Here is an 18,722-nt window from a genome sequence, read left to right on the forward strand (position 1 = left end):
AGAGCACATAATGCACCTAAAACACAACCGAGCCTGGGTGGACAAGTAGACTGGCTCTACACAGTAAACAAGTCATTCACAATGGAGTAGAAGACAGGATCTCAGCCATTTACGTCTGACTGAGGACTGTACTTGTGCTAGATGGGTCTTTTGGGAGTGACTTTAAATCAGAAAGATTTAACCAATAATGAACTGCTCTCATGGAAACTCATGGCTCCAAGTTTCTTACTGGTGCCTCAACACACTGCAAATGGTTCTTATTTTTAAGTTTCTCTTTTCTATTAAAATATGAGAGATATTTCAGGTTTTGCATAGTCTCATTATACCACGTCGACTTATACTCACAGAGAGCTGCTACAACCCCTTTCTCTTTCTAATGAACTGTGTACTGCTGCCATCTTGTGCTGGCATGGGCTCTTGCAGCTGTGTGAAAAATAAGGATTTGATCTTGCGCACAGCTTTCCATGGTTTTTGGAATAATAACATCAGTCAGGATGCAACACAGGATTTTAAATATGTTACATAGGAATATAGATTAGAAAACACTGTAAGAGTGGGTATCCTCCTCATCAATCAAGCTCAGTGCTGTGATACTCTTGTCGACCCACCTTTTTTTATTATTTATTTATTTATTTATTTATTTACAGCATAGTGCTTGGGCCTTCACATCAGTTCTTAGCTAGGACCATGAGCAAAGATATGAAGGGAAAGGAGGGGCTGTTCTGTACCACACAGAGCATGAAGCTAATTGTGTAATCCTTGGACAGCTGATGCATTACGGGACTGGGAAGACCCCTACCCTAATCTGTCAAACAGGATAGTTATAAATCTGTAGAGAGATGTACTGCCTGGAATAGGCTCAGAGCCTTGTACACAGAAAAAAAAGCACATTAAAGGTATATTATTGTCGACTAAATTTCTGGAGATTTAATTGGGTGTTTGAAATCAACACATTGTAAAAGCTACAGTTAATACAGGATATGGTAGCTATGCACCCTAATTAAAAGTACTAATAATTGTATCCTTGAGAATACCACCACAATGGCATAACATACCACTAGTTTGTGCAAACGGCACCACAGATCACTCAACGTTCAACTTTTAAAAACAGAGGGGTATGAGAATTTCAGTTTGCAATGACCCCTTGATGTGTGAAGATAGAACACTTATTCTGGTGAGTTAATGCTTTCCTTGACAATAACAAGGAACAAAAAGGGAATTATTAGGTTTGGGTAAAACATAAATATACAACACAAAACTACTATTCACAGAGAAGGCTGACACAATGTGTCAAATCCAAATGATGTGAGAAATTCTGTTTCAAAACCTGCTTCACTGAAAGATTCCAAAGGGTTGCTAAAAGTCTGGGTTTTTATTATGAATCAATTTGTCTTCAAGGTACTAGTTGAAGAGAATCTCAAGATTCTCAAGGTACTGTTTGCAGAGTCAAACAAGCATTTTGAAATGCTCTTTCCAAACTCCCTTGAGCAATTGGTATTTTTTGTTGTTGAAAAGGAGAGAGACGAATTTAAGTTGAAAACTGCATTTATTCAAATTTCTGCTCAAATGAATAGCAAACATTAACAATATTTAGTGAAAGAATCTTAAATTATATATATATATATATATATATATATATATATATATATATATATATATATCGAATAGCAATATGTATTATTTAAAAATGTAACCTCCTTTAGGTAACAAAATACCTTTATTGTTGATTTCTTGCTCCAGTATTTGTTTATTTAAGATGATCTTATAGCCGCCTTTTAGTTCAGGTGTGTATGTAGCACCATCCCATTTGAGCTTACAGCTCTCCATTGTACAGTGCTTTTTGATGTTGTCGTTGTTGTTGTTTTAAGTTTAGTTTATCCTAATTTGCCCAATTTTTAATTCTTCTCAGAGTTTTCCCCATCACCAGACAACACCCGTTGGAAATGGTGAAGGCTAGCACACCCATCCTCCGATGACTATGCAGCCTATCACTGTTTTCAGACTTCCAACCTCAGATCGTCTTTAAACATCTGCACACATCAGAGTATGCTAAATGCTTGATTTTGCGATGTGATGTGGTAGTCTACTTGGTATGCCTTCAAAACAATGTTGGAAAACCCTGTTGTCACTCGGTATAATTGGGTTCTTGAGGAGCAGTGCGCACACTAATACAGTGACACCTTTGGGCCAGGGATGTGCACAATTCACACTGAACATCATGGAGGAAGCCATCGTTAAATAACTGTAATAAATAACTGTAAAGTAATATAACAACACAAGCCAGTAAAAAATGCTTGCTCTGAGATGTCGACATAGTTGATTCAGATTCTAGAATTGTTTACAGAAATAATGGAGGCAAAAACATGAAGGCAAATAACTGATAGTTAATTGCAGCCAATGACACATTGTAACAGTTATTAAACAGTTTTAATTTCTTCAGTTTCAATGTGTAGAAAAATGGATTATCTTCAAAATAATTTTAATACTTTCAAATATTATGAAAGATGCCTCCACAGAAGTCAAGATTTATTAACAACATTTTGAAACACTTTTTTGGCAAGCTTTCCCTCACAAGAAAAACTCATGCTTCAGAAAGGCTAGCAACAGGAAAATGTTTATGACATCAGCTAATGTAAGATAAAGAAAATTCTAACAATTTTCTAAACATACTTCTCTCCCATTGTCATGCATTATTTAAACAATGTAAAAGGCAGCTAGGTTTGGAAATGCCAAAAAGATAATAGTAAAAAAAGTAAGTTCAATTATTAATTAAAATAAGCCTAATTATTTTCTACGTGGGTGATAAATGCTGTAGGAAATGTGAAAGGATTTATTTGAATGCATTGTTTTCGAGGACTACCCTTGCTTGAAGGAAGATTACAAAATGTCTTGTTCCTCTTCTTCACACTGTGTCCGGCGGCAGCAACAGCAGCAGCATCGTCTGATCCAACGCAGCAGCCACCTTCTCCTTGACATGCCCATAGTCAGTTCTCCCCTCTGGGTGTCTGTCCTCAGCCCTTCTTCTGCCTTCTTCTCTTCAACGACGACCTGCATAGCAGCAGTGGCAGCCTCACTACTTCCAGCCCACTCATGCACCCTGACAACCTCCACCTGCTGATCAGTCCTTCTTTCCTCTCCTCCTTTCCACTCCTCTGTCACTGTCTGTACAGCTTTGTCTGTCATCCGTCTGAATCTGTCTATTTTTATTGCTGTTTCACTGATGAGTTGCTCCAGTCTCTGCAGGTATTCTTTTGTGCTTGTATCCGTCCTCTTGCTCTTTAGCTGTTGAATCTCAATCAGCATGCACTCCTTTAATAGAAGTATCTCCTTCTCTTTCTCCAGGACCCTCTGCCTGTCTCTCTCCCTCTCTCTATAAAGAGCTTCATTGTATCTTTCCATCTCAGCTTTCTTCAGCTCCAGCTCAATCTTCTCTTTCTGTATTCCAGCTCTCTCCAGTTCCTTCCTCTGAATGTCCTGTAATCTCTTCTCTAGCTCCTCTGTCATGTCTGCTATTGTCCTAGCCATCTTTTCTATCTCTTTCCTGTAGGTCAGAAGGTCTCTATCAGGCCTCTGATGTTCTGAACTCAGATCCTCATCATATGTTTGAGTCATGCAAGTCTTTTTCTCCATGACTTCAGTGGTAGTATATGCATTTTCCATCTGTTTTCCCATGCTGCACTGTATGCAGACATCCTTTGCCTCTTTGTATGTTTGCTTGAATGTGTACCTTCTTTCTTCTCCCTCTTTGCCCTCGATCCCTATTTTCACTTCTGTCAACTCTTGTTTCATTCTCTCTTTCTGTTGATGTATATCCACTTCTATCAGCTGCAGTTCTTGTCTTCTGCTTTGACACAGTCGTGTTAAATGTTCCATGTCCTCCCTCTGTCTCTGCTTTTCTGCCTTAATCTCCTCCAGATCATTGCTTGTCATTTCAATGTTCTTAATGATCTCTTTCATCTTTGTTTCAGCAATTCTACATTCGTACTCTGCTTTCTCTAGCTTGGCTTTTGCATGTTCTAGCTGTAGTTCACTTGCTTTTCTCTCTTTTGTCATGTTCTCAAGTTCATCTACTTCTTTTATGGGCTCTGCAAGTTCCTGTTGCCTTGGTTCTGTTGCAGAAGTTTGTGTCTTATTCTTGGTTTTGTCCTTTTCTTTCTCAACTGTTTTCAGTGGTTTCTCCTGTGTCATTTTCTTTTCTGGAACATCTTTGCTTGATTCCATTTGTTCAGTATCGGCTTTGTCTTTCAGTTCTTCTGTGTCATCAGTTTCTGCAGTTATTATGACCTTCTTCTCCAGTGCTTCTGCTCTCATTTGTAGTAGGCCAGTTCTTTCTTTCCTCAACAAGTCATTGTCCATCTCCAGTTCTTTCTTCTCTTCTGTTATAGTTGCTATTGCCTTTTCCAGTCCATCTATCCTTTTCAGGAATGTCTTATGGAGTTCCTCCCTTTCTTTATCCTTCTCAGTCATGGTGTGTAGTAGTTCCTCCTTCTCATTCGTAAGCTGGAGCAGCATTCCTTTCCCAGTCTCCCTCTCCTTTCTAGCTGCCTCCAGAAGCATTTCAAGATTCTCAGCCTTAAATTGAATGTCAGTCTTGGCTTGTGTCAGTTCATCTCTTTCTGTCATCACAGCTGTCATCATCTGCTTTAGCTCGTCCATTTCTGAAATCAGTAATGCTATCCTTATGCTTGTGATTTCTTCATCATGTGGGAGAACCTTGTATTCTAATTTACTTGGATCATATTTTTCTGTTGTCACAGTAAAGTCACCCGAGGTTGATTGTTGCCCTGCTATTATTACGTCTTGTTCTGCTTTCTTCTTTTCACCATAGATTTCCTCCACGTCTTCCATACAGGTTTGTGTTTGAGCATCTGATTTGATTATCTCTAACTCTTTAAAAAAAGTCTTTTTGTCCTCAGGATATTCCTTAACATTCTGTAAATCAGCTTCCTCCATTGAAAGGTGTACACATGCCTCAGGTAACAGCAGAGTGTCTTTTCCTTCAGTGTGCTCACGTATTTCTAGCATGTGCCCAGAATCTTTTATAACTTGTATCTTTTCATGAACTTCCTTGTTTATCATCCTCAGCTCCTCTTGTTTCATTTTCATCTGTTCAGTGATGTCACTCATCTCCTTCTTAAGCTGTTCAAGCTTGAAAGCCATATCATCTAATTCTTCTTTTGCCCTCTTTGTGATGCTCTCCATATCGGCTGACTCTTTCTGCCACAGTGTTTTTTCCTGTTGTAGTACTATTCTCTCATGCTCTATACTTTGTTTTGCAAGTTCTACTAGTGCTCTTTGTTTGTCTAGGTCAGCTCTGTCACTTCTAATACAACTCCTCTCGTTCTTCAGGCGTTCTTCAGTTTCTGTCTTGTCTTTCTGAATATCATTTTTAAGTTGCTCAAGTTTCTGTGTTTCTATTTGCACGGTTTCCTTGAATGTTTTTTGATCTCCATCAAGCTCAGACCTTTCTCTTTCAATCTCATCTCTCTCCTTCCTTAGGGCCATCTCTTGTTGCCGCTGACTTATCTCCATTTTCCTGACTTCAAGCTCTGGCTTCTCCTTTATGGCCATGTTCTTCAAGTCGAGCAGATCATCTCTTTCTTCATGGAACTGTGCTTGGAATAAGTCTAGTTTTCTTTTTCTAAGTCCGGTTTGTCCTTTTTCTGTCTGAACTGTGCTTTGTTCATCAGCTTGTTCAAAAGTATCCACTTCTTTTTCTGGTATTGTCCTTTCCATCTCTTTCCTCAACTGTTTCACCTTAGCTTCTAACTCATCTACATCTCTTTGTAATACGGCTTTTTTTTGTTCCATCATACTCATCTCTTTTTCATATCGGTCTTTATTATTTATCATTTCTAGTTGATGTGCTTGTATCTCAGACTTTACTTGCTCCAGATGTTCCCTTTTCTTTTGTATTTCTATGTTGAGGTTCTCAAACTCTTCCTTTCCCTTCCCAAGCTGCTGTGCTGTTTCTGCTATCCTTTCCCTCTCCTTCATCGTCTCTGCCACCATTTTCTCTATTGTCTGGGACTGTCTTTGTATTTCAGCTTTAGTTGATTCAACTTCTTTTTTCTCATTTGCAATTTCTTTAATGTCTTTTTTTAGTTGATGTGTTTTTACTTCAATCTCTATTTTCATGGCCTCAAGAAAGTCTCTCTCCTTTCTAAATTGTTCTTCCACTGTGTCCAGTTCCTGCTGTCTCTTCTCAAGCTGAACGTTTTCAATCATCACAACACTTTTAACCTCCTCAATCTCCCTCAACTGTTTTTCAAGGTTTCTCTGCATGTTTTCAAGTTCAGATTGCTTGAGTTTGATTGTGTTCCTTTCCTTTTCGATAGATTCTCTCTGTACTTCTATATCAGCTTTCAGCTGTTCCCAAACGTCCTTCTGTTCTTGTAATTCTCTCTTTGCCATGAAATCCTTTTCACTTTGTTCTGCAATCTGCTTCTCCAGGTTTTGCTGGAGTGCTTCAAAGTCAGATTTGCTCTTCTTCAACTCATTCTTTTCAGCTTGAAGCAACTGTAAGCTGACTTCAAGTTCTTGCTTCTGTCTTTCTAACTCAGATGGGACTGTTTGAGTTTCTGCGTCATGTCTCTTGGTCTCCAGGATAATACTCTGAATGCCTTCTGTTTCTTTATTGCTGAGAATAATTATTTCCTCCACTCTCATCTTTTCCATCTGTGTCTCCTCCCTGACCTTCTCAATATTCTCAGATTGTCTTTGCAAATCTGCTTTCATCTGTGCCATGTCGTCTACCTCCTTTTGAATATTTTGTCTGTCCAGCTTAATTTGCTCTTCCTCTTTATGTAAATCAGACTGTTTTTGTTCAAGTTCGTACATTAAGCTTTTGAGCATCTGCTTGTCATTCTCAATTTCTATCTTCTCTTGTTGTAACTCATGTTGCAATTGATCCCATTCACCCTTTTCTATCCTCTGTGTCTCATGCATCCTTTTCTCAATTACCATTTTTCTCAATTCTGTTTCATGCTTTATCTGCTCAACTGCATGCCTCTCTTCTTTAGTGGCTTCTAGGATACTTTTCACTGCAGACTCTTGCTGTTCTATTTGGAGCTGTGTTCTGTCAAGCTCAACTTTCTGTGCCAGTAGAGTGTTTTTCAACATCTCAGTCTCAGCTCGCTCTTTCTGAAGTTGTTCGTCCCAGTGCTCAAGTCTGTCTCTCATGAGGTTCATCTCCTCTTTCTCATCATTCATTCCAGTCATACGCCTTTCCACATCAGCATTCATCTTCTCTAGCCTTTCTTTTTCTCTTTGGATTTCTTTCTCCCTAATCTCAAGTTCACTTTCCTTCTTTGTGATAATGTTATCCAAGGAATCTATTTTTCTCTGCATTTCCACCTTCATTTGATTCAACTGGCTGTCCAGCTCATGGTCTCTGTCTGTCTGCTTTTTCTTGGACTCCTCGATGATAACCTCAATTTTCTCCTTCTCCCTCTGTTGGTCAATGGCCACTTGGTCCAGTTTCTCCCTCTCTTCCCTTAATTCTTCCATCAGTTTTTCAACATCGCTACTCTTTTTCCGTAGCTCTGATTCAGCCTGTGTCAGGTAGTCCTCTTTGCTCCGCAGCTTCTGTTTCTCAGCTTCTATCTCTGCGCTTATCCTTTCTTTGGTACTTTCAACATCCTTTTTCTCTTTAAGTAAATAATCCTTAAGATTTTCCAGCTCATCTCTTTCGCTTTTAAGAGTTTGCTCAAGTTCTTTAATTTGCAGTCGATCCATTTTAGTTTTTAACTGTGCCTCTTCTAACTCCCTCTTTGAGGATTTCTCCATGTCATCCATATACTGTTTTTGTTTATAATATTCGTCCCACTTCACATCAAGCTGACTTTTCTCCGCAGTCATGTTGGCCCTCAGTTCTTCAATGAGGGTACTCTGGTTTTTTATTTCCTTCTGTAGGAGCATTAATTCATCATTTTTTATCTTTAAGTTTTTGGTTTCTTTCTCAGTGTCCTCCTTCTGTCTCATGATTTCCTCCCTAAGCTCCTCTAAAGACTCTCTCACTTTTAGCCTTTCCTCCTCTTCTGTCTTGTCCTTTTCTCCTAGTATTTTCAACTGAATGTCTATATCATATTCTTTCTGTAACTCTTGCAATTTCTTTTCTAATTCACACTTCTGCTCTTCACAGAGCTGGTAACTTAGCTCTAGTTCTGTTTTCTGTCTCTGCAAATCATTATTAATAAGCTCCAAGTTATCAATCTTTCTCTTGGCGTCTTCGAGAATGGCCTCATTGTTTATCTTTTCCGCTTGAAGTTGATTTATCACATCTTGTGCTCTTTCATTTTCATTCCTGGTCTCTTCCAAAATTCTTTCCATTTGTTTTATCTGTTGCCGTGTATAAGTCTTATCCTCATCCTTTCTTATTTCAGCAGGTTGTTCTTTCTCTTCAAAGATGGCTGTCTGTAAAATCCCCTCTGTTTCTTGAATAGCCTTGGCTTGGTCCATTTCATCTTTGTCTTTATATAAAGTTGGCAATTTTATTCCTAGTTTGTGTGTTTCTAAATCTTCCGTCATTTGTTTCAGGTGGTTTCTCTCTTTCTCTAACATTTCCTTCATATTGTCAATCTCCTCTTTTTTATTTAATAAAACCTTTTTCATATGTTCAAGTTCTGCTGTTTTACTCTGAAGTTGATGATGTTCATTCTCCATAGTCTTTCTAATCTCATTCAGTTCTTGCTCTTTTAGTTCAATGCTGCACTGCATTTCTTCCTTTTTAGTTAGGAGTTCCATTTCCATTAGTTGTAATTCAGTCCTTTTCTGCTTTGTCTCATCCACAATACTTCTGAATACATTCTGCTCTTTAGTAAGCTCTACCACCATTTCCTCAGCTCTCTCCTTCTCTCTCATGAGTTCCATTAGGATATTCTCTATGCCCTCAGTCCTTTTCACCTTGGACTCTAGCTCATCTCTCTCATTTTGTATGTTTTGTTGAACAAGTTGGAACTCTTCCTTTTGTCTCTCCATCTCAAGTCTCATTCGGTTCAGTTCATCTCTTTCTGTATTGAGCACTCCCCTGAAATTGTTGATCTCCTGTCGTTCTCTGTCAAGTTCACACCTTATATTTTGTAGCTGTTCTTCTTTGTTCTTTAAGGAATCCATTAGGCTCTTCAATTTTTCAAACTGTGGCTGCAACTCATCCTTCCTTGGCTCAGGTATGTCCATCTTCATCTCTCTGTAGTCATCCCCAGCTAACTTTACTTCTTTTACTGCATCAGTCCTGATCTTCTGATTGTCCGGTGTGGGTGCAAGCACTGGTTTAACCTCTTTGATGACTTCCATTTCAGAATAAGGCACAGGTTTAACTGACCTCAGTTCATCCTGTTCAGCTTCTTCCAGTTGGTCTTTTGCTATTTCTGTGTCTTTAGGTAGACGTGTCTTGATTTCTTTGCTGGTGTCTTCACCCGTCTCTTGTGTTACTCTCTTTATCTTCATACTGATCAAATCCAGTTCTTCTCTTTTCCTTCTTACCTCATCTGAGATCATTTCCAAATCCATTTTCTGTCTCTGAAACTGGAGTTTCATTTCATCTGTCTCCTCCTGTGTCCTCTTTTTCTCCTCTGACATGCTTTCCATTTCTTTCAGCATCTTCTCCTTTGTCATTTCTAATTCCATTTTCTCATTTTCTAGGTTTTGTTTGTCTGAATGTATCTCTTCCTGTTGTCTGAGTAAAGCTGCTTTACATATCTCTAGTTCAGTTATCTCTTTCTCTAGGATTTCTTTGGTGTCTTCCGTCTCCGTCTTTGTCAAATCAAGGTTCTCCTCCATTTTAAGGGGTTCTATCAGGTTATCAGTCTCATCCTTTGCAAGCTGTTCTGCAAAAACATCTTCTTGATCTTTTTCCCTTATTGCCACAATTCTTGGAAGTTTCCCTATAATTGATATGGTGCTGTCTTCAATCACTGGTGTCAGAACATCAACTTTAAACCTCTCCTGTCCCATCTGAATGAGCGTCCTCTCTGTTCCAGTATCTGTGCTTTCCATGGGGTCTTTCTGTCCCAGAATTTCAGCCTTGATTTGATCCAGCTCAACCCGTGTGTTGTGTAGTATTTCTAATTGAGTGTTCAATTCTTCTGTTACTGTTTGTGTGTCTTCCTTTATTTGAGTCAGGATCTCTCTCCGCCTCAGTACCTCTAAAGCCACTGTACTTTCCTCTTCTTTCAAAAGATGTATATGCCTTTCAAGCTCACTGTTGATGTGGGTTAGCTCACCTTCTCTTTGTTTGAGCTTGGTTAACTGTGTAAGGAACTCTTCATAATTTGGCTTCATCGGTACATCTGTAACATATGTCTGTTGTTCTTGAAAGTCTTTTTTCTCACTTATATCTATTGCAGATATTTGCACAGCAGAAGCACACAAGTCTGTATCAAGTACTGGAGATGTTCTCTTTTCAGTCTGTACCTTTTGGGATTCTCCTCTCTGTGCCTCATGTTGAATGTCAAGCAAGATTCTAGTAAGTTCTTCACTTTCACTTTCCAGCTGTTTTTGCTGAACGGCCAATTCATCTTTCTTCTGTTCAACATCAAACTCAAGTTGTTCAGGCTTCTTTATTTTCTTGTTTGTTTCTTCTTTAAGGTATTTGATCTCCTCTTCTTGCTTGTGCAGTCTGATTTTATCTTGTTCCAGTTCTTGCTTCATGATGCTCATGGCCTCCTTATTATATTCTATGTTTTGCCTTTCAGTTTGGATTTCATTCATCAGCTGGTTAAGTTTTTCCCTTTCCATTTTCACTTTCTCACTGATTATTTGCTCCATCTGTTGCTGTTCAGTTTCCAGTACAGTCCTCATCTTATCCAGGTCACTCCTTTCGTCAATAATCTTTTTTAAACTGTCATTCAGCGATTTTCTTTCATCTTCTATTGCCGACCTGTCCATGTGCTCCTTTTCCATGCATCGTGTCAGTTTTAATTCCAATTCTTTATTTTTGCTCTGTAACTCAGACCATTTAGTTTGAATGTCTTTCCTTTCTTTCTCAAAAAGAGATTCTTTTTCCTCTATCTCAAGCATAATATTTTTCAGGTGAAGTTCTTTCTTTCTCATCTCATCTGATAAAACTACATTGTCTTCTTTAGCTCTCTGCAGCCGAGCTTTTATCTCATCCTTCTCCATCTTTGTCTCCTCCACAACAATTTTAAGGTCCTCAGCCATTCTCTGTGTCTCTGTCTTGAATCGTTCCAGATCTATCCTGTCATTGTTTATTTTTTGTTTTTGAACTTCAATGTCCTCTTGCTCGAAATCCAGGTTAGCTCTCCTTTTATTGAGTTCTATAACAAGGAGGTCCATCATTTCATTCTTCTTTGCAATTTCATGTTTTTGTCTGTTTAATTCTTCTATCAGTTCATCAAGATCTTCTTTTGTTTTGTGTGCTATATTTTTATGATTTTCTATATCTTTCTTCTCCATCTGTATTTCATTCATTAAGTTATTGAGTTCATCTCTCTCCTGCTTCATTCTTTCTCTGATGCCCTCTTCCATTTGTTGACTTTGTGTTTCCAGTTCCATTTTCACCTTTTCCAAATCATTTCTTTCCTCTGTCAACTTTCTCAAATTGTCTTCTATATATTGTTTTTGTTCAATTATTTCAGTCTGTCTTTGTTCGAGTAAAAGTTTGTCAGTCTCCATAATGTTTCTGACTTTATTAATTTCAAATTTCTCCTCATGTAGTTGTCCTATCAAACTGTCGAGTTCATTCCTATCCTTCAGCATGTCATCACTTTCCTTTTCTATCACTAGTTTCTGTCTTGTGATTTTTGTCATTTCTTTTACTAGTGCTTCCCTCTGTTCATCCATTTCCATCTTGTCCATGTTCACCCTTTCTTTATGTTGTGTAATCTGCAGTTCCAGCTCTTCACCTCTTTTCTGTAACTCCAGCCATTTTATTTCAGTGTCATGTTTCTCCTTCTCAAGAACAGTTTTCTTTGTTTCTAAGTCTTTGTTTTGTTTTGCTATTTCAGAAGCCATCTCTTCCAGTTCATCTTTCCTGTTTTGGGTTTCTTCAAGAAGAATGTTATACTTCTCTTTCTCTGTTTCTAATTCCATCAGGGTCTTGTCCAGTTTTTCTCTGTCAGTTGAGGCCTCCTCCAAAGCATTTCTCATGTCTTCAATTTCTCTCTGTAAAGCAGCATGTGATTGTTCTAAAGCCTTTCTCTCATTCTTCATCTTTTGTTTTTCAAGTGCAATCTCATCATATTCTACTTGTAAGTTGCCTTTCATTTCTTCTAACTCCTTCATCAAATGATCTGTAATGTATTTTTCATTTTCCACATCTTTCTTCTCCATCTGTATTTCATTCATCAACTGATCAAGTTCCTCTCTCTCCTGCTTCATTCTCTCTCTGATGTTGTCTTCCATTTGATGACGTAGAGCTTCCAGTTCCCTTCTCATGTTTTCCAGATCATTTCTTTCCTCCATCATCTTCCTCATACTGTCCTCCACAAATAGTTTTTCTTTAGTTATTTCACTTGAACTTTGGTCAAGTGAGAGTTTATCTGTCATTATCTTCTTTTTGATGTCCTCCATTTCATCATTTTCTTTTTTGATTTGTTCTTTAAGAATGTCCAGTTCTTTCATCTCCAGTGCAGTTCTCGTAATTTCTTCTTCTAGTGTTTTCCTCTCTTCATCTACTGCTATCTTGTCCATGTTCACCCTTTCTTTATGTTGTGTTATCTGCAGGTCCAGCTCTTCACCTGTCTTCTGTAACTCCAGCCATTTGTTTTCAATGTCTTGTTTCTCTTTTTCAAGAAAAGCTTTCTTTGTCTCTATGTCTTTATTCTGTTTTACTATTTCAGCAGCCGCCTTCTCCATTTCTCTCTGCATGACAACACATGATGTTTCAAAATCTTTCCTCTTGTTCTCTGTACTCTGTTTTTCAAGCTCAAAATCTGCATATTTTACTTCAAAGTTTCTTTTCATTTCTTCTAACTCCTTCATCAAATGATCTGTAATGTACTTTTCATTTTCCACATCTTTCTTCTCCATCTGTATTTCATTCATCAAATGATCAAGTTCCTCTCTCTCCTGCTTCATTCTCTCTCTGATGTTGTCTTCCATTTGTTGATGTTGAATTTCCAGTTCCCTTCTCATGTTTTCCAGATCATGTCTTTCCTCCATGGTCTTCCTCAAACTGGCCTCCAGAATTTCCTTTTGTTCATTTATTTCAGATTGTTTTTGGCGAAGCAAAACTTCAGAAGTAAGCATCTTGTTTTTCACTTCTTCTAGTTCATTTTTTCCTTGCTGTATTTGTTCTTTCAGAATGTCGAGTTCATTCCTGTCCTTCAGCATGTGATCTCTTTCCTTTTCTGTCTCTTTTTTCTGTCTTGTGATTTCCATCATTTCTTTTACTAGGGCATCCTTCTGTTCATCCATTTCCATCTTGTCCATGTTCACCCTTTCTTTATGTAGTGTAATCTGCAGTTCCAGCTCTTCACCTCTCTTCTGTAACTCCAGCCATTTTATTTCAGTGTCATGTTTCTCCTTCTCAAGAACACTTTTCTTTGTTTCTAAGTCTTTGTTTTGTTTTGCTATTTCAGAAGCCATCTCTTCCAGTTCATCTTTCCTGTTTTGGGTTTCTTCAAGAAGAATGTTATACTTCTCTTTGTCTGTTTCTAATTCCATCAGGGTCTTGTCCAGTTTTTCTTTTTCCACTTTGGCCATTACCAGTGCACTCTTCATATCCTCACTTTCTTTCTGCAGAGTCTCCTTTATCTCATCAAAAGCTGTTCTCTCATTATCCAACTTTCGTTTTTCAAACTTAATCTCATCATATTCCATTTGTAATTTGCTTTTCATTTCTTCTAACTCCTTCATCAAATGATTTGTAATGTACTTTTCATTTTCCACATCTTTCTTCTCCATCTGTATTTCATTCATCAACTGATCAAGTTCCTCTCTCTCCTGCTTCATTCTCTCTCTGATGTCTTCCATTTGTTGATGTTGAATTTCCAGTTCCCTTCTCATGTTTTCCAGATCATTTCTTTTCTCCATGGTCTCCCTCAAACTGGCCTCCAGAATTTCCTTTTGTTCATTTATTTCAGATTCTTTTTGGCGAAGCAAAACTTCAGAAGTAAGCATCTTGTTTTTAACTTCTTCTAGTTCATTTTTTCCTTTCCGTATTTGTTCTTTCAGAATTTCGAGTTCATTCCTCTCCTTCAGCATGTGATCTCTTTCCTTTTCTGTCTCTTGTTTCTGTCTTGTGGTTTCCATCATTTCTTTTACTAGTGCTTCCCTCTGTTCATCCATTTCCATCTTGTCCATGTTCACCCTTTCTTTATGTTGTGTAATCTGCAGTTCCAGCTCTTCACCTCTCTTCTGTAACTCCAGCCATTTTATTTCAGTGTCATGTTTCTCCTTCTCAAGAACACTTTTCTTTGTTTCTAAGTCTTTGTTTTGTTTTGCTATTTCAGAAGCCATCTCTTCCAGTTCATCTTTCCTGTTTTGGGTTTCTTCAAGAAGAATGCTATACTTCTCTTTGTCTGTTTCTAATTCCATCAGGGTCTTGTCCAGTTTTTCTCTGTCAGTTGAGGCCTCCTCCAAAGCATTTCTCATGTCCTCAATTTCACTCTGTACAGCAGCATGTGATTGTTCTAAAACCTTTCTCTCATTCTTCATTTTTTGTTTTTCAAGTGCAATCTCATCATATTCTACCTGTAAGTTGTTTTTCATTACTTCTAACTCCTTCTTCAAATGATCTGTAATGTACTTTTCATTTTCCACATCTTTCTTCTCCATCTGTATTTCATTCATCAAATGATCAAGTTCCTCTCTCTCCTGCTTGATTCTCTCTCTGATGTCTTCCATTTGTTGATGTTGAGCTTCCAGTTCCCTTCTCATGTTTTCCAGATCATTTCTTTTCTCCATGGTCTCCCTCAAACTGGCCTCCAGAATTTCCTTTTGTTCATTTATTTCAGATTCTTTTTGGCGAAGCAAAACTTCAGAAGTAAGCATCTTGTTTTTCACTTCTTCTAGTTCATTTTTTCCTTTCTGTATTTGTTCTTTCAGAATTTCGAGTTCATTCCTCTCCTTCAGCATGTTATCTCTTTCCTTTTCTGTCTCTTGTCTCTGTCTTGTGATTTCCATCATTTCTTTTACTAGGGCTTCCCTCTGTTCATCCATTTCCATCTTGTCCATGTTCACCCTTTCTTTATGTTGTGTAATCTGCAGTTCCAGCTCTTCACCTCTCTTCTGTAACTCCAGCCATTTTATTTCAGTGTCATGTTTCTCCTTCTCAAGAACACTTTTCTTTGTTTCTAAGTCTTTGTTTTGTTTTGCTATTTCAGAAGCCATCTCTTCCAGTTCATCTTTCCTGTTTTGGGTTTCTTCAAGAAGAATGCTATACTTCTCTTTCTCTGTTTCTAATTCCATCAGGGTCTTGTCCAGTTTTTCTCTTTCGACGTTGGCCGTTACCAGTGCACTCTTCATATCCTCACTTTCTTTCTGCAGAGTCTCCTTTATCTCATCAAAAGCTGTTCTTTCATTCTCCAACTTTTGTTTTTCAAACTTAATCTCATCATATTCTACTTGTAAGTTGCTTTTCATTTCTTCTAACTCCTTCATCAAATGATCTGTAATGTACTTTTCATTTTCCACATCTTTCTTCTCAATTTGTATTTCATTCATCAACTGATCAAGTTCCTCTCTCTCCTGCTTCATTCTCTCTCTGATGTTGTCTTCCATTTGATGACGTTGAGTTTCCAGGTCTCTTCTCATGTTTTCCAGATCATCTCTTTCCTCCATCATCTTCCTCATACTGTCCTCTACAAATAGTTTTTCTTCATTTATTTCACTTGCTCTTTGGTCAAGTGAGAGTTTATCTGACATTATGTTCTTTTTGATGTCCTCCATTTCATCATTTTCTTTTTTGATTTGTTCTTTAAGAATGTCCAGTTCTTTCATCTCCAGTGTAGTTCTTGTAATTTCTTCCTCTAGTGTTTTCCTCTCTTCATCTACTGCTATCTTGTCCACGTTCACCCTTTCTTTATGTTGTGTAATCTGCAGTTCCAGCTCTTCACCTCTCTTCTGTAACTCCAGCCATTTTATTTCAGTGTCATGTTTCTCCTTCTCAAGAACACTTTTCTTTGTTTCTAAGTCTTTGTTTTGTTTTGCTATTTCAGAAGCCATCTCTTCCAGTTCATCTTTCCTGTTTTGGGTTTCTTCAAGAAGAATGCTATACTTCTCTTTCTCTGTTTCTAATTCCATCAGGGTCTTGTCCAGTTTTTCTCTGTCAGTTGAGGCCTCCTCCAAAGCATTTCTCATGTCTTCAATTTCTCTCTGTACAGCAGCATGTGATTGTTCTAAAGCCTTTCTCTCATTCTTCATATTTTGTTTTTCAAGCGCAATCTCATCATATTCTACCTGTAAGTTACTTTTCATTTCGTCTAACTCCTTCTTCAAATGATCTGTAATGTACTTTTCATTTTCCACATCTTTCTTCTCAATTTGTATTTCATTCATCAACTGATCAAGTTCCTCTCTCTCCTGCTTCATTCTCTCTCTGATGTTGTCTTCCATTTGATGACGTTGAGCTTCCAGTTCCCTTCTCATGTTTTCCAGATCATTTCTTTCTTCAATTGTCTTCCTCAGACTTGCCTCCAGAATTTCATTTTGTTCATTTATTTCTGATTCTTTTTGGCGAAGCAAAACTTCAGCAGTGAGCATTTTGTTTTTAATTTGTTTGATCTCATCCTTTTCTTGTTGTATTTGTTCTTTTAGGACGTATAAGTCTTTCATCTTCTTATGAAGCTCATTCTTTTCTTTTTCAGTTGTTTGTTTCTGTCTTGTTATTTCTGTCATTTCCTCTTTTAGTGCTTTCCTCTCTTTTTCTACTGCCATCTGGTCCATGTTCACCCTTTCGTTATGTTGTGTAATGTGGATTTCTAACTCTTCACCTCTCTTCTGTAACTCCAGCAATTTATTTTCAGTGTCATGTTTCTCTTTCTGAACAAGAGCTTTCTGTGTCTCTATATCTTGGTTTTGCTTTTCTATTTCAGCAGCCATCTTCTCTACTTCATCTTTCCTGTTTTGGGTTTCTTCAAGAAGAATGTTATACTTCTCTTTGTCTGTTTCTAATTCCATCAGGGTCTTGTCCAGTATTTCTTTTTCCACTTTGGCCGTTACCAGTGCACTCTTCATATCCTCACATTCTTTCTGCAGAGTCTCCTTTATCTCATCAAAAGCTGTTCTTTCATTCTCCAACTTTTGTTTTTCAAACTTAATCTCATCATATTCTACTTGTAAGTTGCTTTTCATTTCTTCTAACTCCTTCATCAAATGATCTGTAATGTACATTTTGTTTTCCACAGCTTTCTTCTCCATCTGTATTTCATTCATCAACTGATCAAGTTCCTCTCTCTCCTGCTTCATTCTCTCTCTGATGTTGTCTTCCATTTGATGACGTTGAGTTTCCAGTTCCCTTCTCATGTTTTCCAGATCATTTCTTTCCTCCATGGTCTTCCTCAAACTGGCCTCCAGAATTTCCTTTCGTTCATTTATTTCAGATTGTTTTTGACGAAGCAAAACTTCAGAAGTAAGCATCTTGTTTTTGACTTCTTCTAGTTCATTTTTTCCTTGCTGTATTTGTTCTTTCAGAATTTCGAGTTCATTCCTCTCCTTCAGCATGTGATCTCTTTCCTTTTCTGTCTCTTGTTTCTGTCTTGTGATTTCCATCATTTCTTTTACTAGTGCTTCCCTCTGTTCATCCATTTCCATCTTGTCCATGTTCACCCTTTCTTTATGTTGTGTAATCTGCAGTTCCAGCTCTTCACCTCTCTTCTGTAACTCCAGCCATTTTATTTCAGTGTCATGTTTCTCCTTCTCAAGAACACTTTTCTTTGTTTCTAAGTCTTTGTTTTGTTTTGCTATTTCAGAAGCCATCTCTTCCAGTTCATCTTTCCTGTTTTGGGTTTCTTCAAGAAGAATGTTATACTTCTCTTTGTCTGTTTCTAATTCCATCAGGGTCTTGTCCAGTTTTTCTCTGTCAGTTGAGGCCTTCTCCAAAGCATTTCTAATGTCTTCAATTTCTCTCTGTACAGCAGCATGTGATTGTTCTAAAGCCTTTCTCTCATTCTTCATCTTTTGTTTTTCAAGCGCAATCTCATCATATTCTACCTGTAAGTTGTTTTTCATGTCTTCTAACTCCTTCTTCAAATTATCTGTAATGTACTTTTCATTTTCCACATCTTTCTTCTGCATCTGAATTTCATTCATCAACTGATCAAGTTCCTCTCTCTCCTGCTTCATTCTCTCTCTGTTGTCTTCCATTTGATGACGTCGAGCTTCCAGTTGCCTTTTCATGTTTTCCAGATAATTTCTTTCCTCCATCATCTTCCTCATACTGTCCTCTACAAATAGTTTTTCTTCATTTATTTCACTTGCTCTTTGGTCAAGTGAGAGTTTATCTGTCATTATCTTCTTTTTGATGTCCTCCATTTCATCATTTTCTTTTTTGATTTGTTCTTTAAGAACGTCCAGTTCTTTCATCTCCAGTGTAGTTCTTGTCATTTCTTCCTCTAGTGTTTTCCTCTCTTCATCTACTGCTATCTTGTCCATGTTCACCCTTTCTTCATGTTGTGTTATCTGAAGGTCCAGCTCTTCACCTCTCTTCTGTAACTCCAGCCATTTTATTTCAGTGTCATGTTTCTCCTTCTCAAGAACACTTTTCTTTGTTTCTAAGTCTTTGTTTTGTTTTGCTGTTTCAGAAGCCATCTCTTCCAGTT

General features: G+C 37.7%; 1 protein-coding gene across 1 annotated transcript; it reads right to left on the minus strand.

Moving 5' to 3' along the window:
* Positions 1–1,837: 1,837 nt before the first annotated feature.
* LOC136700210 (golgin subfamily B member 1-like) lies at positions 1,838–18,720 on the minus strand. The gene has a single exon (XM_066675491.1). It carries the CDS (start codon positions 18,709–18,711, stop codon positions 2,878–2,880), a length of 15,834 nt encoding a protein of 5,277 aa, XP_066531588.1. The 5' UTR covers positions 18,712–18,720; the 3' UTR covers positions 1,838–2,877.
* Between the last annotated feature and the right edge of the window lie 2 nt (positions 18,721–18,722).

The sequence above is a fragment of the Hoplias malabaricus genome, chromosome 6 (genome assembly GCF_029633855.1).
Source record: "Hoplias malabaricus isolate fHopMal1 chromosome 6, fHopMal1.hap1, whole genome shotgun sequence".
NCBI classification, from domain to species: Eukaryota; Metazoa; Chordata; class Actinopteri; order Characiformes; family Erythrinidae; genus Hoplias; species Hoplias malabaricus.